Raw genomic sequence first — 24684 nt, forward strand, 5'->3', positions numbered from 1 at the left:
ACTTATTAATTATATAAATGTGATATACTTATGCCTTTGCAAAATTTCCTTATAAATATATTAAAAATTATGCTAACTCTCCGACAGACCATTTATGTTTCATTTTTTGATGTTGGGAAATATTGTCAGTTATTGCTTCTATATCTCACACAAAAATTAAATGACCTTTAGAGAAATTGAATTTTATTAGTTTAAAATTCAATGTGGTTCCAGCCACGCATAGCCATATAGATATTATATAGTCAAAGATAACTTACTGAAGCTTGTTCACAGAACGAAGCTTTCCCTGATATCTGCCCCTCCCCCACTCCCTCCTTCCCAGATCCTTGAATCCTTATCCCAAATGTTCTTCAGGATTTAAATAACAATATTTAAAAGACACTTAACACCACAATAGGGAATTTGCTGGCATGACCCGAACAACACGGTTAGTCCAGATGCTGTATTCAAACTGTATGGGTCCGTTGAAAAAATAGATATAACCTATAAGAAAAAGACCAAAAAAAGAAAAATCAAATTTGAAAACAGTAAGGGTTTACTCCAGCTACTCTTAAAAAGTCCATTCTGCCAGATGCCACTTTTTAAAAAATATGCCAACATTTACTTATCTTTATAAACACTGCTAACGCTTTACTGTATGGCTTATAGTTTGAGGGGGAAAGGTCTAAAGTTTCCCAGCTCACCTAAATTATCACCTCAAGTTAGTTTTCTTTTCATGAGTTCTCGTTTTGATGCCTGAAGTATTGATATTAGTTATTTATTGTAAGTTAGGGGTTATATCCCTTTTCATAATTAAAGTAAAAATCATTATACAATTATGATAGCCATTGATCTTCATATATAAAGTACTCCCCACTCTACCCCTCATTTGAATTATGGCAATACTCCTGCATCTTGGCATCTTTAAGCATGGTTTTAGATCGTGTTTAAGGTTTGGCAATCATTAAGTAAAATTCTCATTTATGCTAAGCATGATATTTTTTGCTTGCTGTCCGTGGAAGTAGTCACACGGACGGACTAACGCTTTAATGACAACATTTATGAGCACATCTAAGTCCTATATAAAAATCCTTTATAAGGGAATGATTTTGAGGGAGTATAGAAGCCCTCCATTATGGCCAGTGCAACGGAATTAGTTACCATTTTTCTCGTAGACAGCATCTACATTATCACCAATTCCTGGGAAGTCCTCTTCTATTAGTCTGGGGTAGTCTTTATCCATCATATGGTTAGTATCATCATAGCTATTTAATAAGAAAAAAAAAAACCTCTTAAGTAGGTTATATTTCTTAGAAAGTACTTAGAAATAATACAATCAATATAACGGTATCTTTCAAAATTGACAAGTTTTAATATTTTAAGTTCATTTAAAACATCTAGTAGATTTTAAAAATAAGGAATTACAATACTGAGTGTATAGTGGATGTCTGGTGAGTATTTTTTGACTTGGCTTAAAGGCCATCTTTGTAAGGACAGTTACAAGCTTACTTCCATTTCACAAATTGCTTGAAAGTAGATTATTAGAAAAGTATTCTTAGAGCGAAATCAACATATGTTAATGAATTGAATACTTTTCTATTGTGTAAAAGAGGGTTTTAGCATCTATGTGTAAAAAAGATGGTTTTAGCTTAGTTGAGCTACAACCAATGGCTTAGAAAGAAGAGTGGTGAGAATTATATGAATATATGTGTATTTTCAAGAGGACTTGAAACTTGAAAATCTCTGTCTGAGAGGCTGCGTGCAAGAGCTGACACAAAACAGAAATTAAATGACACTCCAACATTTTAAATAATGCATGAGATAATAACTTAGAGTCATGAGAGATGGACAAGACTCACTTTGCCTCTGTGACACAAGATAATGGGTCAGTAAAGATGGCAGACATACCTCCAGACCTGGTTTCCTGAGAAGAAAAGGGTCTTTCCTGAGTCCTCGAAGTGAACAGCTGCGCTTATCTTTTTAACCTCTTTTGGAAATCCTAGTTCAGATATTTTTTTGGGATAACCTTCCAGGATGTCATAGCCATTAAGAGCCCAATATTTTCTGCCTAGGAAAAGTGAAAGGATGGTCTTATTATCCAAGGGAATCTATTGGGATTCACATAGACAGACATTTATTTTAACAAAGAAAGAGCCATCTTATACATTTAAAAATAAACAAGTCAGTATTTGTGGTCCACAATCAATTATTTAGAAATAAATTAGTCAGCTTTGGTGGTCACCATATTTGTGAAACATAGACATATGAGCATTCTTCACACAAAAATAAGTTTTAAGATTCTAATTTCCTACTTAACACAAAAATAGCCAACCAAATATAATAATTAATTTGGCAACTTATTTCCTCTGAATACTAAGTTAAAACTGGGTGGAAAATACATTAAGATTTCTGCATGAATAAAAAGCATGGTAGGAACAGTATATTAGACTGAAAAGTCAAATTTTATAGGAGATAAAAAGTTATTTCCACCTCTAAAAAATAACTTCATTATAGCATTAACTATATTAGTCAAACAATAGAAACAGTGTCAGTAGAATGCTATATAACCACTATAAATTATGATCATAACGGTGGAGTGACAATTTGGAAAGTTTTTTATGATTTTTATGTCAAGAGAACAGGTAGAATTTTTAAATATTCTATGAATATAAATATTTAAATATTAATATCACATAGAGTGAAGGACTCGAAAAGAAAGTGAGAAAATAGACTTTTCCGGGGGGAAATTATGGCTAACATCTTTTCAAGTTGTCAAAATGTACGTTGTTATAATGCTTGCTCAGTAAATGACTTTTAAAAGGAAATAGAAAAAAATTGGCATGATTGCTATGAAACAAAAGTGGGTATTCATCATATAGTGTATGTATATGGATATATGTATATGTGTATATATACCCTTATATACTTATAGTAATGCAGACTTCCCATTTGTCAAATCTGAGGATACTTGATAAAAAGTTTTAGGTGCTTTCTCTTTTCCATTTTGTTATACTTGATTCTTAATTTAGGTATATTTTCAGGAGTGATCATTTCACTAAGTCCTTGGTATCATCAAGTTTATCACTGCCTACGTGGGAGGCTTAGCTAGTGGAAAGCTTACCTCTAAAGATGAAGATGAGGTCATGGGAGGGATGCTCATATGCAGCATCAATACGGTTGGGAAGCTCTGGCCAAAAGGATTTTGTTAGAAATAGCTCCGCGTCAACCTGCTGAGGATGCAGGCGCCAGAAGAATCTAACACAAAAATAAAAATACAGTTTTCTGTCACTTTGTAAGTGCAGTATTTCTATCCTGTTAGACACCTGTCTCTATATCAGTGCAGACAAGTTAGACACATTCTCTATCACCTGTGAAGGAGAAAAGCATTTCCCTTTAAGTGCCAGTTATCCAAGCGGTTGCTATCCTAACTCTAGCCTGCAGTACTCAAATTTAAAGTCTCACAGAGCCTTTGTGAAGGCTATAAGTCCTTTGTGGATTGGGACCATGCTTTGCTTCAGTTTGCAGATATCTGGCAGGTGGAAAACAAATATACCAGGCACTGTGTAGGGCTCTGGAAAGAAAACATGAGTTACATAAACTGGATCAGCCAAGGTCTCATGGCCTGGGGAACCTGAATGAGAAAATACCTGGGGTATAGTACAGTGTCACTAGAGCTGTAATAGAGGATGTAGAAATGCTAGTGGGTCACAGGTGAGGGAACAATTAACTGATGAATGAATAAATGAACAAATAGCATATTTATAAGCAGATTAAAATTAAAAATTAAATATTTCATTTTTCATTGCCTACAGGTTTAGGTTGTAAAGCATATTCCAACATGTGTACCTAGTGCAAAGTCTTTTACACCAAAAGGAATTCATGTAGCCATTACGAGTAACAGTTTACTAATATGGTAATTAATTCCAATATTTGTGTTTTTAAATAAATAAATTGGACTTATATTTTTACTTGACTACCTTTATAAAGAAGAGTACACAAAAGATATTAAAAACTGTACAATGCCAAGGTTATTTATTGAAAAATAAACGTTTATCTATTAGCTATTTCATCTGAAATAGGTAAGTACACTGCTCAAAGTTCTATTATGTTCACTGTTCACTTCACCGTTGGAGGTCTGACTGGATGTTTTGGCATTTTGCAGACACGGCTTCACAGATGTTTGTTACATGCAGATTTTATAAAATATTGTCAAGAATACCTGTCTTTAAAGATGATTGTTTCTCCTCGGAGACTGGTAATGGCATCGAGGGATAAGGAGGGATCACATTTGTCCGGGGTTTTGGGGTGTTTCGGGTTGGGGTCTTCATCTCCTGGACCTGCAATCATAAATAAATGAAAGAAGTTGTTGAGGAGAACCTTACTGATGACTTGGTCCTGCTAATGGAGAGTAGGAGAGGGCTCCCTCTGGGGAGGGCAGTTCTAGTAAATCCTGTTCCTCCTACATAATGGACCAAATACCATGTTACCTTCCTTCCTTCCCCCAGGGTTACCAAGGTCTTGCAGGTGGGATGTCCCCTTCTGCTTTCATCCTTCAAAACCTCTTGAGATTCATTTGAAATACAAGTTTAGGTTTTTGGAGGATGGTGATAGAAATGGGGGTGGGCGGGAATGAGGACATTTCCTCCATGCTTTACATAACCTACTGACAGACTGCTCTTGAGAAACACATTCTTCTTGAAGCCATTTCTGATGGCCCATCGTCCCTATGGAAGCCCTTACCTTGGCTCTTTCTCTGCCCATTTTCCCAGCTGTCAACATCAGCTCATGTTGCTTCACCAGTTTCCCACCGTGCAGCTGTCTCTCAGTGAAAAGCCAGGCCTTCGGCAGCACTAACATGACTTGCCACGTGTTTGTAAACTTTCCAGCTCACATGAGTGCAAAAGAGGTGCAGTGTACAATGACTATTCTAAACTGCCCTTTCTCTACTTAGTACATATGAGTTCAGTCGTCAAGTCCCTTGGTCACAATATTGTAGGAAGAATAATTACAAAGTGCTTGCTCACACCTACACTAGCTGTTATAGTAGATTGAAATCCAGAGGGGAGACAATGGGTTGGGTGGCATGAGCACGTTTTCTGAGCTGTGTATTAGGAGTTTTACACTGATGACTGTGCACTATGGCTTTAACTCTATTTTTGGTGGATAATTTGCTTGTTTGAGTTTAGGATTAATTACTTTGTAAATATTATTAAAAATTTGGAAGAAAAAAGAAAGAAATTTTTACAATAGTCACTGTAGATGTTGATTAAAACCTACTACAAGCCAATTGAATAGTTCTACTGTGGCAAACCATTGTGGTCGAAAGAATGCCCAGAATTTATAAAAACTGGTTAAGATCTCCCTTTCACCCCCAGCTGTAGATATACCATCTAACTGTACGGGGCTTAGCCTTGGCTGGTGTAGCTCAGTGGGTTGGAGCATGGTCCCATGCACCAAAAGGCTGCGAGTTAGATTCCTGGTCAGAGCACATTGTAGGTTGTGGATTCAATCCCTGGTTTGGGCACATATGGGAGGCAACTGAATGATGTTTCTTTCTCTCTCTCTCTCTCTCTCTCTCTCTCTCTCTCTCTCTCCTCCCTCTCTCTCTTCCCCTTTACCTAAAATTAATAAACATATCCTCAGGTGAGGATATAAAAAAATTATAAAATCTACAGGGCTTGGTGTCTTCATTGGTTAAATGGGGAACAAAATATTTTCCCTTCTTATGTCAGAGGTGTTTTGAGAGTATCAAATGTACCTTGCAATGTATAAAACACAAATATAAAGAGTTATGAAAACTTTGGAGAATGGAATATTTTCTACTTAAGCAGGTTGTTCTATTTGTAAAGAATAAGTGGGCATGTTTTCCCAGGTTTTAATAACAAAGCCACAATGGCAAAGGCGGTAGTGGCAAATTCACTGGTAATTTAGAAAATAAATGTATAAATCTATTTTGCTTTTAAGTTGATAAATTAAGAGTTAAGCCCTAGCAGGTTTGGCTCAGTGGGTAGAGCATTGGCCTGCAGACTGAAGGGTCACTGGTTCGATTCTGGTCAAGGGCACATGCCTGGGTTGCGGGCTCTATCTCCAATAGGGGGCTTGCAGGAGGCAGGCAATCAACAATTCTCTCTCATCATTGATGTTTCTATCTCTCTCTCCCTCTCCCTTTCTCTCTGAAATCAAAAAATATATATATATATTTTAAAAAGAGTTACCATAGAGAGACTGGATCCCTTGCGTATCGTCATCAGGAAGCACGAAGTGGCTTTTGCCAGTGTAGGTATAGACAGGAAACATGAGTGCCCCTGGGTCCTTGGAGTGGTCGAGACCTAAGGAGTGGCCAAACTCATGGGCAGCAACAAGAAACAAGTTGTAGCCTGTAAGGAAACAGGAAACAATTAGAAAACAAGGTCCTCCAATGAGTAGTTAATGGAAGAAATGTTATTTTCCTCATCTATTTTGTATGTCATTGTTTCTCTCTCTTTGCTATTTCACTCACTTATTAAAATTAATGTTCAGTTGCTTGAAGGAAGAAGCAAGATTAATCTTATTTATAAAGATTATTTATTATTCTTTATAAATAAGTTAGTGCTCTCATTATAGTTGCTTACATAATTAGAATATCAACAGATTGCTCTCAACCACTTGGTAATAAGAATTTACTAGCAATCCTGACTTGTTCTCGGTTTTCTCGGGTCAGGTGAGGAGAGTGAACAGTGATGACCTTAAATGAGGAGTCGTGGGAGTCACATGGGGGTTCAAATCAGGTGGAGGCAAAGGTAGGTTTACAGTTGTGAGTATATATGTGAAACACCGAGTTTATTCTTGTATTATTATTTATTAACTAGAGGCCTGTTGCATGAAGAGATTCGTGCAATAGGCCTTCCTTTCCCCTGGCTGCTGGCACCATTTGCCTCCAGCACCCGGGGCCCAGGCCTTCGCTCTGGCCGAGTTCTGGCCGGAGTTGGCCCCAGAAAAGTCAGGTCTCGCTGCTCTGCCAGCCCCCATCTTTGTTGGTGGTTAATTTGCATATCAAACTGATTAGCCAATGGAAAGCATAGTGAAGGTACAGTCAATTACCCTATTTGTCTATTATTAGATAGGATTATTGTATTATTTTTCCATACAAACAACTCTAAACTTACTTTTGCCCCATCCTGTACTAGTATATAGGATGCTATGTAGAACATAATTGAAATACTAGGCAGCATCCAAAAGGATGATAACCAGGGATGGAGTGTGTACTAAAGAGGGTCTAAGAATCTACTGGGAACAAATTCCAAACAAACAATCCTTTTCAGAATATCTCTAGACCCTAGAGTTTAAAGAAACAGAAACCCTTACTAGTAAAATGATTGGCCAACCCCCCTCTACTTTAAAAGACTACTATGATTCTGTATTTACATTATTTTCTTTAAGTCATTCTTTCCACCAGTTTTTGAGCCTCGTAATACTGGTATTTTAAATTGGAAAAAGATAAAAAGTTTAAAAGAAAAAGAATACATGAAAACTGGAGCCAGTGGTTTCAGATTGACCTTAAATTCCCTTTGCTACCATAGCCTGTGCATGAAGAGAATGGATAATTAACTCAGTAAATGTTGCAGGCCAGAAGAACAAGCAAAGTTCACATAATCTGAATGACAGTAATTTGTCATTGAAATGACTACTAATGGATACCATTCTTGGCCTTTAGCTGAAAAGTTAATCCTGGTTTACCTGTGGATTTACCAGGATTAATTAAATATTTTAAACCCAGAATTTATTCAGAAACCTAAAACTGAGGCTTATTGTGACTCTATCTTCTATCTTAAAAATACTAAATATTATTTTTTTCTTCCTAAAACCATTCTTACCTGTGGAATATTCAGAACATAAATATGTACATTCTTATCTTTCTTTCCAAAGACAGATTGGAGGCGCTGGAGTTGAGACATTAATCATTTAAGGCCCAATTTTACTCTTTGAAAAGATACTACTTTGATTTTAAATGAATAATAAAAATTAGCTATCTATGAAGACTACTTTTAGTTGTCACAACTAAGGGTCAATACAGCTTCAAAGTTAAGACCTAGTTGTAACAATTTGTGGTTTTTTTTGGGTTTTTTTGTAGGTTTCTTTCTGAAATAAACATTTCCAATTCTCTTGAGCCTTAAAGATTCAACTTCTGACTGGATTTATTCAAAGCTAAGTTTTATTTTTCTCTGTTAAATACAACTTTCATCTGGTCCATTTCATGTTATATTTGCACTAAGAACTTTCTTGTTTTCTTAATGGTATTTATAAAATCAATGATATAGACAAATCTGAAATAGGTAACTCTTATAACAGGGAACACAAATTTGACTGGAGTTGTGCCATTAATATTTCCATCAGGGGGTGGGAAAGAAACTATTTCAACTCACATCCAATTCATCTATGACCTACATATCCAGCTCTAATAGTTTTTAGATGTATATTTGTAATAAACTGTATTTCTCTAACAGACAAAAAGGTAATCCACAGTAAAAACACCTTGGTTGACAGAAAGACATTTTTGGTCCTATTTCAAAGTTAGTTAGTGTCCCTCAAATCACTAAACTAAGTAGATTTTGCTCATTTTTTACTTTTCACATTGGTTAAATAGAAATGTCAGAGAAATGTCATTTGTGGAAACTAATAAGATAAGCTTTTATACTTTTGGAAAATCAAATACCAAATATAATTCATATGTTTTTATGTATAATGTATATACTTTTTAACTTCTTATTAATGGTCTAACCTAGTAATCATTAATTATATCTTTATAAGAAATATTACCTTTGGAACTACTTGTCCAAGTTTCATCATCATCAAAATGGGCATCTCCTCCGTAATTTGGGCCAGGAGGAAAGGCATGAGCCAGCAGACCAGAGGGGCCATCAAAAGGGTAGAAGTCGCCATGCTCTGCACAAAAGCAAGAGTTCAGAATTTATTTTTATACCCAGTAGTGCCTAACACAGCAGCTCAGTGAATTTTTGTTGAATTTCATAAAAAGTAACGGATGACTTAAAGAAGAAATTAAAAACTAAGAGGCAATTAAGGAGCAGAACATACAAATATTTCACAAGTGATTCTGCATCATTACCTTTAGTTCCAAAAGAGATCATGATATCAGCAGTGCCATTGTGAAGTCTGGTAAAATTCAGAGGTGTCACATCAGACCAAACTTTGAAGGCTTTTTTGAATGCCTTTTCCACTTCAGAATGAGCCATATCAGGGGTATAATTCACAATTCTATTTAACAGAAAACGTTTCAATTAAATTTTTAGAAGGTGAAAACTATTTTAGAATATGTTTTCTTAGAATATAGCTTTTCAACTCAAAATGCAACGATTCTCTAAAAGTTCTTTAATAAATTTTAAAGAAGTTATTATGATGTCATAAAAAGATTTAAAATGAAGCATTCAATCAGACATTATGAGTATCTCCAAATATCTGACCGTTTGGCATTTTAAATTTAAAGTATTCAGATGTTTGGTAAAACTTATTTTGCATGCTAAAAGTTTACAATTGTATTGCTATAGCCTAAATAGATGAAATAGTTCTATAAAGTTTGTAGAAAGAGTAGAACTCTCTTTTTAGTATTGTTATAATAAATATGCTTGATGCACTATATTTGCAAATTTTATTAAACTTAATTTATTTCTATTTTGATTCATATCTAAGAGAAATACTTTGAAATTTCCAATAAAAATTAATGCTGGTTACGATAACATTAATTGATGTTATGAGACATTTTCATCTGTAGCTTATGCTAAAAATTAGACATTTACTACTATATGAAAACTAACAAAAATTAAAGAGACATAGCCATTGATTTACCTGTAGGTTAAGTTCATTTTGGACCATTTGAGAGTTCTAGGGAAAACATTGTATTCACCCACATCAGGGACCCCACATCTTGGCTTTTTCATGATGTCTAAGGTCTTATCGTCAAGTTTGCCAGTCACCTCTAAGCCAAAAAAAGACTGCATTTCTCGAAGCCTGTCAACCATGGAGCTTGCTGCAGTCTTCTTCAGGATGCCAGCGGGGTTCAGGGGATGGTAGTATGATCTGAGGTAGCGCTGGAAAAGAGACCAAAATACCCTGCTTTTAAAAGAGAAGGGCATTTATGATATATTTTGCACCATTGGGACTGGCAAGATACTCTACCTCTGCATATTGGAAGTCTTCCTCAGACCGATCGTCGTCATCCTCATCTTTGGGAAGTGGCAGGGACCAACAAGGAGTCCAGCTCAAGAAGAGGAAGGCAGCCAGGACACCTGAGTGCATCTTGAATGGCTATGCCTGCAGGCTGCTGTCTTTCCATAGACCAGCACCTTTACTTTTATAGACCTACAATGGTGAGTCATCATTTATGGACAAGTTTCAACTTCCTGGTCTGTTGAAGGTAAACATGCTTACATGGCGACTTTTTTTCTTTCTCCTAAGAAGTGTGGTTTGTGGTAGAATTTGAGGGAAATGTAAAATGAGAGCATCTCTCATTTCAGCAGGGTCTCAAAAACCAGCTGGTCAAATTAACGGCCTCAGCATATTTACGGATACTGTGGGAAGAAACAGAACAGTAAATTTTTCATTTCATTTGGCAAAAATGCTTTTCCCTCTGTAGGAAAGTAGCCACTTTTACTTTTTCAGATAAGACTATCAAGATAGTGCACTTCCATAAGAAAAAAAAGAGAAACCTGTCTTACTTTCAGAATGTTTATAATCTGGTGAATTCTCAGCTTTCTTTTCTCCAGAGCAACTACTTTGGAAATATCATGTCTACCTGAAGGTCATGGAATTGGACCAGAACCAAGCTTGATTGATGTTAGATAGAATCTAGTGCTGTGGTTGGAATTTTAAAGCGCAGTGTGACTTCTCAACGAACATGGGATCCTGCATGAGTTCCTCACAGGTCCAGGTAGAGGTAGACGGATATCCTATATAATAAACCGTAATATGCAAATTGACTGAAGGGCAGAACGACAGGTTCCTATGACACACACTGACCACCAGGGGGCAGAAGCTAAGCGCAGGAGCTGCCCCCGGTGGTCAGTGTGCTCCCACAGGGGGAGCACCGCTCAGCCAGAAGCCAGGCTCATAGCTGGCAAGCTCGGTGGCTGTGGCAGGAGCCTCTCCTGCCTCTGTGCTAAGGACTGTGAGAGGGCACAGGCCAGGCTGAGGAACCCCCTCCCAGTGCACGAATGTTGTGCCCCAGGCCTCTAATATTGAAATAAAATATATTGGGGTGCAATATAATTGCTAACACATATTGAGGGATTACTACATGCTAGACTTAAAAGGTATTATCTTACTTAATCCTTACAATAGCCTTATGAAGTAGGTACTATTGAAAAGCCTGTTTTCACTTTATATCTGAATAATCTGAGACATAGGGAAGTTAAATACTTGTTTCAGGCCATATGGTTAACAAATGGTACTACTAGCATATGAATCCAGGCCAGTAGACTTAAGACTCTTCTTAACCACCATCTAATATGGCATCTACCCCATCCATTCTCAGATATTTTCTTCTTATATTTTTAATTCCCACCTGAGGATATTTTTCTTTTCCATTGATTTCTAGAGAGAGTGGGAGGGAGGGAGGAGGGGGAGAAAGAGAGAGAGAGTAACAGCAATGTGAGAGAGAGACATGTCAATTGGTTGCCTCCTGCACTTGCTTCTACCAGGAGGCAACCAATCAATGTGTCTGCAATAGGGAATCTGCGACCGAGATATGTGTCCTTGGCTAGGAATCCAACCTGTGACCCTTCAATCCATAGGCTGATGCTTTAACCACAAAGCCAAACTGACCAGGACCCAGATATTTTCTTAAAAACTGAGCTGCTTGGTTCCCACACTTCTTAGAGTACCCAAGAAAATTAGGGCTCTGGGGAAACACATGGCTAGTTTCAAGTTCCTCAATTTTTTTATTTTTTATTTTGAATAATAGAGGTACTTCTGGTAAAAAAATTAAAATAAACAAATCAGGAGAATAGTTCTCTAGGGTCCTCTAGTCTATTATTCCTTTCAGAACATCAAATATCTAATACCATGAAATCAGAATGCCATTTTGGTCCCTCATAGATGTAAATGAATACAGCTTTATGGGCCACCATCTTCAGATTTATTGAATAATTGAAAATACAAGTTAATTTCAACAATTGAGAGTCAGAGAGAAGCTCAAATCAGGGACATATTAAGACAAAGACAAGAAGCATGAATATACCTTTAGGATCAGTTGGAAAGGAGTACTCCAACATGTGGGTAAAATTCTATAATCTAGATTATTCAGTACCTCAGAGAAAACCAGAAAAGCCTATAAAATATAAACAATTGGATGTGAGATTGAAAGTGGGAGTTGAGGGATATTTATTATGCTTTTATCCAAGATAGAGCCAAAGAGATACTTGTTGGTTTAAGATTAGATTTGGGCCCATTCAGCAATGCTAAACAATGATTTGTTTTAAGCCTTCTCTGTGTAGCACATTTAATTTTCAGGTAAAGTAAAGTTTATACAAAAGTTTGATTAATCTATTAGGGTATTAGGGTTATAGGAAATTAGTTAATCAAAGAGCATTTTTTTTTACCAGTAAACATTCTTTCTTTTTATTTATGTATTATTTTAAAAAATATTTGTTGAGAGTATTACAGATATCCCCTCTTTCCCCCTCCTCCCCCCATTACCCTTCTCCACCCACATCCTGCCCCACCCCAGACCTGTACCACCCTATTGTCTGTGTCCATGGGTAATGCATATATGCATATAATATTTTTGGTTAATCTCTTCCTGCTCCACTCTCCCCTTCTGAGATTCATAAGTCTGTTCCATGTTTCATGCCTCTGATTCTATTTTATTCATAAGTTTATTTTGTTCATTAGAGTCCTTGTTCATTTATTTTGAATTTTAGATTTAATTATTGATAGATATGTATTTATTGCCATTTTAGTGTTCATATTTTTTTTTCTTCTTCTTCTTCTTCTTAAAGAAGACCCTTCAACATTTTTTATAATACTGATTTGGTGGTGGAGTTCTTTATATGACCTTCAATTCTAAATGATAGCTTTGCTGGGTAGAGTCATCTTGGTTATAGGTCCTTTCTTTGACTATGTCTTGCCACTCCTTCTGGCCTGTAAAGTTTCTGTTGAGATATCAGCTGATAATCTATGGGAGCTATATTATAGATAACTAATTGCTTTTCTCTTGCTGCTTTTAAGATTCTCTCATTGTCTTTAACCTTTGGCATTTTAATTATGATATGTCTTGATGTAGGCCTCTTTGGGTTCATCTTGTTTGGAACTCTCTGTGCTTCCTGGCCTTGTATGCCTATTTCTTTCACCAGGTAGGAGAAGCTTTCTGTCATTATTTCTTCTTTTCAATTTCTTGCTCCCTCTCTTCTCCTTCCAGAACCACCCTGATACAAATGTTGGTATGCTTGAAGTTGTCCTAGCGTCTCCTTACACTATTTGCATATTTTGGATTCATTTTTCTTTTTGCTGTTCTGATTGGGTATTTTTTGCTTCCTCATATTCCAGATTGCTGATTTGATTCTTATACTCTACTCTACTGTTTATTCCCTATAAATTATTCTTCATTTCAGTCAATGTATTCTTCATATCTGACTAGTCCTTTTTCATGTCTTTCATGTTCTCACTAATTTCCTTGAAAATCTCACTAAGTCCCCTGAAGCTGTCATTAAGTTCTTTGAATATCCTTTAAAACCATTGTTTTTAACTCTGTAACTAGTAGTTTGCTTGCTTCCACTTCATTTAGTTCTTTTTCTGGAGATTTCTTCAGTTCTTTCATTGTGACGTGTTTCTTTGTCTCTGCATTTTTGCTGCTTCCCTGTGTTTGTTTCTATGTATTAGGTAGAGCTATTATGTCTCTTGGAATTGCTAGAGTGGTCTTGTGTAGTAGGTGTCTTGTAGGGCCCAGTGTAGGTGTCCTCCCTAGTCATCTGAGCTGGGCACTCTAGGTGTGCCCTGATGTGGGCTTTGTGTGTTGTCCTGTTGTAGTTGAGCCTTGACTGCTGTGTGTATTACTGGGAGGAATTGACTCCAGGCCAATTGGTTATGAGGACCAGCTGCTACTACAGAGGAAGAGCTGCTGTGCAGGAGACACCCCTATGGAGCAGGACTTGCTTCAGTGGGGCCTTGGTGCTCACCAAGTCTGCCCCTTGAGTGTGTTGCTCATGGATGTGGGAGAGTTGTAATCAGGTGTGGACTAAAGCTGTCCACCAGGTGCACTGGCTCTGGGGCCTCCTCAGAGGTGTAAAGTCAGCCACTGCCTGTGCCCTGCCTGGGGTGTCCCAGCATGACTTACAGAGTGATCTGCAGATGGCTGCTACTTGTGTTGGGCTTAGAGGTGCCCAAGCGAGGCCAAGCTGTGAACCTTGGCAAGCTTCTGCTAGTGCTGGGCCTGGGGCCACTTATTGAGAGATATGGGGCGCACTGAGTCCAACTGCTGCTTATTTAAGAGCTTTTAGGAAAGTCTGAAGCCTGTGCTGGGACAAGCCATTCATATGAAAAAGACACTGCAAACAGCTTGAGTGGGGCTACAAATTGGGTGGGGCAGAATCTCAGGGAATCACCAGGGTGAGATGAACATAGTGGGCCAGGTTGCTGGAGACTCAGCTATAGTACCTGCCGGTCTGTCTGGGGGGAGGTCCCAGCACTTCTGTATGGGAGAAAGCTGCCCCCAAGATCTTGCTGTGATGCCAGATAATTTATTTCCTCCCCTGAATCCTTTCAAGAGTGAGTTGTGGTAAGTCTGTCAGTGGTACTTTAAGAGAAACTGCCTGGAACTCCAGCAGCTTCCATGTCACTCAGCCACAATCTCCACTGCTTTTTACAGCCTGAAGTTACTGAGACTTCTCTTCCTGGCACTGGAGCCCTGAATTGGGGGCCTGGTGTGGAGCTGGGATCCCTTGCTCCTCACAGGAGGCCTTCTCAGCCAAGATATCCCTCCTGATGAAAACCATGCCACATGTGGGAGTCAGATCAGCCCCTTCTGTGCCTCTGCCTCTCCTACTAGTCTCAATGTGCTTTCTTCTTTAATTCTCTGGTTATATGACTTCCATTTAGCCAGATTTTAGATGGTTCTGAATGATGGCTGTTCTGTGTTTCAGTTGTAATTTTGATGTGGTTGTGGTAAGATGCGAGTACTGGCATTTACCTAAGCGGCCATTTTGGTTCCTCCTCCCTCTGTTTTAAAAAACATGCTTTTAGTTATTTAAGAGAGAGAAGGGGGCGGGAGATAGAAACATGGATGAGAGAGAAAGATTGATCGGTTGCCTTCTGCGCACCTCCACTGGGTATCGAGCCCACAACCCGGGCATGTGTCTTGACCAGGAATCGAACTAGCAACCTCATGCTGCATGGGACAATGCTCAACCATTGAGCAGCACTTGGCTGGGCAATGTTAAAAATCTTTTACTGTTTCCTTAGATAATAAAAAGGAAGTCCTTGAAGAAGTTTAAAACAATTAACATTTTGTTTAATGTTTGAAAGTGAGAGAAAAGAATCAAATGGGCTAATTGTACTTATAAATTTCCATGTAGTTATAGAAATGTTACTACTTTAAACTAGATTGTTTTAGAGCCTTATAATTCATTAAATCAATAAATATTGATTGGTCATCGAGTAGGTAGGAAACCATGCTGGTCATCTAGAAAGATGAAATGGAGGATAAGATGAGAGCCTTTTTCTTAATCATACAACATTATCTCTCCCCCAAAGAAACATTTTAAAAATATTTTTATTGATTTCAGAGAGGAAGGGAGAGGGAGAGAGAGATAGAAACATCAATGATGAGAGAGAATCATTGATCAGCGCCTTTTGCACGCCCCCTATTGGGGATCAAGCCTGCAACCTGGGCATGTGCCCTGACTGGGAATCAAACTGTGATCTCCCGGTTCACAGGTCGACACTCAACCACTGAGCCACGCTGGCTGGGCCCCAAAGAAACATTTTTAATGTGAAATGAAAAGAACTAAATGTCACTGTTTTTCAACTTAAAAAAATGCTTATTATCAAACATCTTTGGCATCTATGAGGTTCTTATTTCATTTAGGAGCATAAACCGTGCAAAAGAAAAACACAGAAAGGTTCATGAGAATATGCTGTTACACATTCCGTTAATTTCCTTAGTAGTATAAATAAAAAATCCTGATTAAAATAGAAATTGGTTTAAGAAAAACATCAGACTGCTTGCCCCCAGGCTATTGTTCATGGAGGAGTAATTTTAAGCCGGTGATCAGGATGTGTCATCACATGGAAATGTGCTGGCAAACTGCTTGTACACACAAGCCCTTATCTCAGGTGGTTAATTGTTAAGATGAAAGTCAGGCCTCTGGTTTTCACTGGTGAAGTGTTTTCGGTTTCAAATAATACCTTTAACACAATGAGTCTGAGTTGGCTTTTACAAATAGTTCTAAAACCCTAACTACTCACTGGGAAATTGGAAAACCTGTAGAATGAGCAAACAAAACTGTGGACAATTTAGGAATGTGTATCTCCCGCTGATTCAGACCTAAGCAATATGGGACTTTTTAAAACATATGTCGTCATCAGCCTCTAAATTCAAAACATCCCCCAAGAGAGAACCAAAACGTGCATGAACAACCTTTGAGTAAAGGACAGGGGGATTCCAGATTAGGAATAATAGGAACAATGGGCCATTTGAGTTAGGTTGAAATTATGAAAATTCTGTAAGTCAAAGAATCTTTAAGACAAAAATTTTGGCTTCAGTTTAAAGTGTTGTAAATTATCAATGTTGAAGATGAATGACACTTAGTATTAATCTTTGTTTTCCTAAAGGTAAGTGATTTGATTCTGTGCGACTGCATGGAATAATGATTTTTGTAAACACCCTCTGATGGTTGCTTTGTCCTAGTTTCTGATTTTCTTCCCCGTAATCCCAAGGAAAGGGCTTATATATTCTTAAAAAAAGAACCAAACAAGAATTTAAACACTCAGTCATATTGTCAACATAAGAAACGTCCAAACCTGTAGAGAATTTTTATGGGTTTGAACCAAAACTGAGGGCATGTACTGGGGAGCAAGATCTCAAATGCTCTGGAGAAGAACAGTTTTGCAGTTTCTTTTATGCATTTGAGATTAAAAAGAGAAAGTAAGAAAGTTACATGAAGATGGGAGAAAGCAAGGTGGGGATCAGATTACAGGATAGTTAAGATTCTTTGCTTTCTTGAGGTGATCATGCTTTTGAAGGGGGATCTTCTGGAGAGTATCATGCTAAGTGAAAGAAGCCAGTCAGAGAAAGGCAAGTATCACATGATCTACTCATATGTGAAGTCTAATGAACAAAATAAACGGTTGAACAAAATAGATCCAGAGACATAGAAGCATAGAACAGACTGCGGAATCTCAGTGGGAAGGCGGGGAAGGGTGGGTGGGTGGGAAGTGATCAATCAAAGAACTTGTATGGATATATGCATAACCCATGGACACAGACAATAGGGTGGTGAAGGCCTGGGGTGGGCTAGAAGGGGTCAATGGGGGAACAGGGGACACATATGTAATACTTTCAACAATAAAGATTTGAAAATAAATGGCTCACAGAAAACAAAGGGGGATCTTAAAAGGAGCATTTCAGTGTGTTAACTGAGATGAACAGGGTTTGCTTAAGGCAAAGATAAACTTTCACTGAAGAAGTTCTATGCCTGGGACGTGACTACCTACCATGACCTGCCCAGATAGGAGTTTATAATTGGATCACCCAGTGAAGTTACTTTCCATAGAACCCCTTTTTCCTCCACAATATTTACACCCTAGAGAAGGTGTAAGAGTGCCCCCTCCCCCAACCTCCTTATGTACAGTCAATCATGGCCTAATCCCCAGGTGCCAACTGCCAAGTGCCAAGGAACTCATTTTCAGTGCTGCAGTTGCAAAGCAGAAAGTCAGCAATTTAGGAGGTCGTTTACTTCTAACATCTGAATCACGTGCTCTTCAGAGATGCCGTATTCATACTGGATTGATCCACAAAAGAAATAAGTAGACTCTGCAAGGGAAAAAAAAGGAAATTCTTTTTAGTTCTTACTTGAGTATGACATCTGAAAGTCAAATTTTAATTTCCTAGGCTCACTTCCCAATGAATTTTAATTGTATTGTGTTTTGTTAAAAACAGTGATTACTAAATGTCCACCTTTGCCAGATTTAACCAAATACTCCAATACAGCATTGTCCAAATGTGTTTGGAAAAGGAAAAATCCAGATTGTTTGGTAGTGAATAATAGAAATATAAACAAGTGATAGAAATAGGCCTTCGTGGTTTTAACAACAAGCAATTTAAGTATATTTAAAGAGTCTTAATATTTAAACAACGAAGCAAAAAGTCTATTTTTAACATAGCCTAGCCTCACCTTGTTACCTTAATTCACTAAAGTAGAAGTTGTTACACATTTTTAAATCAATTTTCTGATTTAAAATAGTAATATACAAAAAGTAACAAACTTATTGCATAATGATTGGAAAACGGGGGGAAAATCTAGAAGAAGAAAAAAGTACCATAATACCCCAAGATTTTTTTTAGATAACCCGTATTATATGTCCTTAAAGTTGATTTATTTTCATGATAGTCAATCTTCAAGGTTTTTAAAAATAGCACTTTCTACACTAGAAAAACTTTCCATGCTATCAATTCCAAAAAAGGCATGTAATATTATTATAGTTAAAATCATTTTTCTTGAAATATTAATGTATATTGCATGTAACATTATATATTTAAAATCGCTTTTCTTGAAATCAAAACAAAACAAAATAGGCATATTTAATGCATTGGGGTAACCTATCTTCCACAGCTTGCCTTTCTTCATTGAAATAATAAAAAAATTGAGAATAAACTCAAAACTGCAGAAAACACATCCTAATAATGCTATGCATTAAAGAGGTTAATAATTTAAATTTTTCTATATGCTCTAGTTAGTTAATTTCAGAAAATTATAGAAAGGAATTCACTGCTCGACCTGTCATTCGGTTGTGTAGGCTTTTATATATGTAGACTAGAGGCCAAGTGCATGAAATTCATGCACTGGGGTGGGGTGTCCCTCAGCCCAGCCTGCACCCTCTCCAATCTGGGACCCCCTGGGGGATGTCTGACTGCCGGTTTAGGCCCAATCCCTGTGGGCTTGGTCCACCCCCAACTTCCTTCCCTCCCCTGCAGGCCTGGTCACCCCCAACTACCCTCCCCTGCTGGCCTGACCCCTGTGGCATCAGGCCTAAACCAGCAGTTGGACATCCCTCTCATAATCTGCAACTGCTGGCTTCCAACCGCTCACCTGCCTGCCCACCTGATTGCCCCTAACCATTTCTGCCTGCCAGCCTGATCACCCCCAACTACTCCCTTGCCAGCCTGATCGATGCCTAACTGCTCCCCTGCCAGCCTGATTGCCCCCAACTGCCCTCTCCTGCAGGCCTGGTCACCCCTAAATGCCCTCTCCTGCAGGCCTGGTCACCCCTAACTGCCCTCTCCTGCTGGCCATATTGTGGTGGCCATCTTGTGTGAGGGGGTGGCAGTCAATTTGCATATCACCTCTTTATTATATAGGATATGAGGATTAAATGACATAATGATTGGAGAGCTTTTGCAACATCTTAATAAACTTAATAAACATCTGATATTTTTCATTAATTCAAATAACTAACCTACATAGCACCCAGCAAAACTATTGTGCAAGGCACTCTTGTAGGCACAGGAAATATTACATGAACAATATTGACAACGACTCTTACATATTAGAATAAGGAGAAAGTAGACACTGGAGAAAGGTAATTTGGTGTAGCTATGAATGTTATTAGTTATGTAAAATTAAGTGATGCTACAGAATTATTGGAGGAAGGGCTGAGAGGATGAACACTCTTAGTTGAATGTCAAAGAAGATCTCTCCCAGGAGATATATTTACTATAAAAGTGAGACCTGAATGACAAGGGAGGCTCAGTCATGTGAACATCTGGGAGCAGGGTATGAGTCCAGGCAGAAGAAATGGGAGGCACAAAGGCTCTGGGTGGAAACAAGCTTCTGTCCAGGGAACAGAAAGAAACGTGTGCTGGAACACAGGAAACAAGAAGGGTGGGGAAAGCTGAGATGCAAAATTTGCAAAATGTCAATTTGGGGTTTGTTTTCCAGGCTATTCCACTGCATACCTTCCAAAGTAGATATCAACCCCAAAGTTTTACTTATGTCCATAAAGGAACAATTATTTTCCTTGTAACTGCATAATGGCATCAAAGTGTGAAGTCTTGATTACATTTCTCTGGATTGGGGCCATTAAATGATCCCCCCTTTTTTTGGATCTGAAGTAAGAAAATAATGACCCAACACGGTCCCTTGATTTGCTCCAAATTGTCTCTGAATTCTTTTCCAAAGCGGAATAACCATTAGCATTCTAGGTTGATGTCTAGATTAAAACGCAGTAGGAAAAAGTCTTCAGATCATATATTACGGCTTATTCCTAATTCTTACCCTCAAATTACTGCCCTGTATTTCCCTGTGTCACTGGTTCATTTTAATGTGAAGTTGAAGTTCTTACTTTCCCATCTCCAACCCAAACTACTACTAACTACTCTTCCTGGCACCTCCTGCCAACTGGTAAGTTCAGCCAGTGGGCAGCACGGAGGCACGAGAAAGCAGGGGAACCAGGAATTTCGTGTGCCTCCCTCTCTTCCTTGGGAGCCCCGGCTGTCTCCAGCTCAGCTCCCCCTGGGCAGCCCCATCATGAGTTGCAGCTCCCCCTTCCCACATCACTCAGGCTTCCTCACCTATTCCCTGAGTTCCTCTAGCCCCAGGGACTAGCGGGGCTCTGGGTGGAAACAAGCTTCTGTCCAGGGAACAGAAAGAAACGCGTGCTGGAACATCAGAAACAAGGAGAAGGGTGGGGAAAGCTGAGCTGCAAAATGCTTACTGCACACTAACTACAAAAGATTAAAATCTGAATTGTAATCTAGGGGCTTTCCGTGTTGCTAATGTCTGGATCAGGTCACTCTTTTCTGTTTCTCTTCCTAGATCTTCTATCACTCGTGGAACTTAATTGTCTGTTTAATATCTAAGTGGTTTCTGGTTCCTGGTTGTATCCTGACTGATACCAGTTGACAATTTGAGGAATAAAATGGGAAAACGGTAATACATTTTCCACTGGCAACCAGTACTGACTTACTGAATCTTCTTATGTAATTTAATGTATATCTTCATGGACATATTATATATAAATATATAAATATGGTGCCATTAGTTAGATTATGTGAATTGCATATGCATTGCTTAGATTGGCTTTTGTTGTTGTTTATATTATTAGTATCCAAAGCATCTGGCAAATAGTTAATGCTTAATGTACACTAACTACAAAAGATTAAAATCTGAATTATAATGGAGTTTAACCAAAGTTTATTTTGGCACTATAAAAAGAATTTATGAGTTGCAAGCAATCATGGACACATGAGGGCAATTCAGGCTTGAGGCTTTAGGTTGTTTTAAAGTAAGTAGCAACATTTGCATAAAAAAACAAACGTGTCAACAGTAATTCTTGTGGAGTCTGGCAAGCCTTCTGGCAGAAAGTACTTGGCAAACAAAAGTATTAGCATATAGTTGGTGTAAGCACACACACCCTCCTAATTCCACATTTGCCCACGTTTGGGGAGCTATTACAGCAAGCTTTTTTAATGATCATTACGTTCCTATGAGGGACATATTTTCTATGGCAGCTCAGGGTCCAAGTGACACATTTTTTTTCTAATAAAAAAGTAGAGAGAATGTAGATAGATATTTAATGCCTGTCTTGACTACCTCTTAATATAATATTTAGTCAACATGTTAGGGAAGAGTAGAAATATAATATAAAGCAGCAAAGCATGAAATAAAGGTCATTGTTTTATGTCTTAATATGTGACAATATGCTTTATTTGTGAATCACTATCAATTATTCCACCTCCCTGAAGTTTAAATATTCAGCAATTCGTAAACTTTGTATATGTTCAACCACAGGGGGAAAAAACTTGGTCAAGTCAAACTTTATAGCGTTACCACACAATCTCTGTGTTGTCAGCTCAACCTCCCGAGACCTCAAATAAGCATTTTAGTTGCCCTAGCCAGTTTGGCTCAGTGAATAGAAGTGCTGGCTTGCAGACTGAAAGGTCCTGGGTTCGATTCTGGTCAAGGGCACATGCCCGGGTTGCGGGCTCGAACCCCACTGTGGGGCGTGAAGGAGGCAGCCAATCAATGATTCTCTTTCATCATTGATGCTTCTATCTCTCTCTCCCTCTCCCTTCCTCTCTGAAATCAATATATATATATTTTAAAAAGCATTTTAGTTGAGTCTGTTGTATTGCCTTAATTGCTGTTTGGGAGTATGAGATAGAAAACTCAATGTTTTGACCATATATATATATATATATATATATATATATATATATATGAAATGGACAAAAAGCAATTGTCTCCTAAATGGGTTATTTCTGTAATTTTGACCACTCTTCAAGGTCAATGATTACGCAAGTTCAGGAATGAGGATTACACCAATCCTAATGGAAGAACATTCACTTTTACCTTTGGAGTTATTTTCAAAACTTTATCATCATCAAAGTGAACATCGCCTCCCTGACCCTCACTAAGAGGAAAGGCATGAGGCAGCTGTCCAAAGAACCCACCAAATGGGGGAGAAATCTCCACATTATCAAAAGGAAAAAAATTCAGCCCTGGCCAGTGTGACTAAGTTGGTTAGAGCGTTGTCCCATGCACCTAAGGGTCACAGTTCCATTCCTAGTCAGGACACATACCCACATTTCGGGTTTGATTTTCAATCAGAGCATGTATGGGAGGCAACCAATTGATGTTTCTCACATAAATGTTTCTCTCTTTCCCTCTCCCTTTATCTCTTTCTAGAATCAATGAAAAACATCCTCAGGTGAGGATTTAAAAAATGCCATCCTTTCAAAGGGAAAAAAATCTCAGATAATAACTGGGAAAATTGTCAAGAACAAAACCTATATCAAGAACAGAACCTATCCCTTCGGGTGGAGCATATTGAAAAACTAGAGGCTCAGTGCATGAAATTCATGCACGGGTAGGGTCCCTAGGCTGCACCCTTGATCAGCTATCAAGGCTGATTGGGTTCCCCACCTCCCTGCCTCCCAGCTTCCCCGCCTCCTCTTTCCCTCACTCCCTCAGTGCCCACCACCACTGTTGGTCGCCTGCCATGTTTCATGCCACCCCCTGGTGGTCAGCGCACATCATAGCAAGCGATCAAACTCCTGGTCTCCCATCGAACTCCCGAGGGGACAATTTGCATATTAGCAAGGACTAGTGCGACCCCTGGGCTGTTTGTCTGCATGAGGCTGGTGTCCTCCTGTGCTATTTGTACAAATAAATCTGAGGCAGGAAAAAATAAAAGACAATCTTTGCATCATTATTACCTTGGCTTCCAAAGAACATCATGATGTCAGCAGCATCCCAGAAAACTAGGAAAATGAGTTGGGTCTTATTGCTCCAAACCTTGAATGCTTCTTAAACAGCATGGTCCACAGTTGCAGGGGAAAGATCTGAAAGTGTAATTCCCTATTCTGACTAACACATATACATGGAGGCATCTCAGCAACATTTGTGAATTTTAAATGTGACATTTTAAAGATTATTTTACTTTTTAAATCTATCCTTTTGATGGTTCATTTTATTTTAGAGAATCAGAAATCTAACCATGGTATATTAAATTTTCTTTAGTGACAGCCTTAATTTTTATGTGTTTACAAGTATTCTTGGTTTAAAAAATGAAACTGCACTATGATTACTTAAGATTTAAAAACTATAAGACATTAATAATTTTGAATAAGGGTGTAAAATTCCACTTGATATAAAATATCTGAATGTAGTTTTAATTTTATTGGAGTGCAAGGCAAGAGATCATTGAGTTCAACTAATAAATTAATACTCAGCTTATGCTACATAAGTGATACACTAAAAGATCAAATTGGTAATTCCAGAGTTCTGAGGCACAAGATTAAAGAAAATATTATTGTAAAAGTATATTAAGCTCATAAATGCTTGGAAAGAATTATCTATGCATTCCAACTTGATTTGCCTTTCAAGTAAAACTAAATATTAGCACAGAAAGACAATAAGTGGTTCCTTTCTCCAACATTTTGCTAAATAAGATGTATGCACACTGTGTAAAATATCTACCTATAAAATATCTACTTATATCAGTAGCCTTTAAAAGGCATTCGATAGAAGTATATTTCTGATGTATTTCAGATTGAATGCAAAAATGTTTCTTACTCATCTTTATATCCCCAGATAATTTATGCAAGCCTGACACATGTTAGGTACTCAGTTAAAATGTGTTGAATGGGCGAACAAATGGATAAATAAATGGGTTCAAATAAAGGTCAGGTTCAAGGTGCTTATCTATAGTTTTCTTGCTGGGATTATCTCATGTCTTAATCCTCTGCTTTGCTTGAGTTGTGATTTAGGATCTCACCTGAGAAAGAATCTTCTTCATCTAATAATGTAAGTTCAATATTTGTTGTTTTTGAACTTCCAAAATTTGCCTGAAAATGATCTGCTGCACCATTCTACCATTGTTAAAAGCCAACTGATTTTAACTATTCCTTAAAATTCAATTTTCATTGAAAATTATTACAAGGAAAGGAACAAAGCCATTAATTCTCTATCATATTTTTAATTTAAAAGATTATTTTTT

At 37.9% G+C, this 24684-nt stretch overlaps 1 protein-coding gene across 1 annotated transcript; it reads right to left on the reverse strand.

The window, feature by feature from the left end:
• Positions 1–382: 382 nt before the first annotated feature.
• On the reverse strand, positions 383–10269 carry MMP13 (matrix metallopeptidase 13; the record flags this gene model as incomplete). Its single annotated transcript, XM_081098762.1, has 10 exons — positions 383–483; positions 1141–1244; positions 1888–2047; positions 3101–3234; positions 4199–4316; positions 6195–6356; positions 8776–8901; positions 9083–9231; positions 9820–10061; positions 10150–10269. 10 exons carry the CDS (start codon positions 10267–10269, stop codon positions 383–385), a joined length of 1416 nt encoding a protein of 471 aa, XP_080954888.1.
• Between the last annotated feature and the right edge of the window lie 14415 nt (positions 10270–24684).

Source organism: Myotis nattereri (genome assembly GCF_964212035.1).
Source record: "Myotis nattereri genome assembly, chromosome: 9".
Classification (NCBI taxonomy): Eukaryota; Metazoa; Chordata; class Mammalia; order Chiroptera; family Vespertilionidae; genus Myotis; species Myotis nattereri.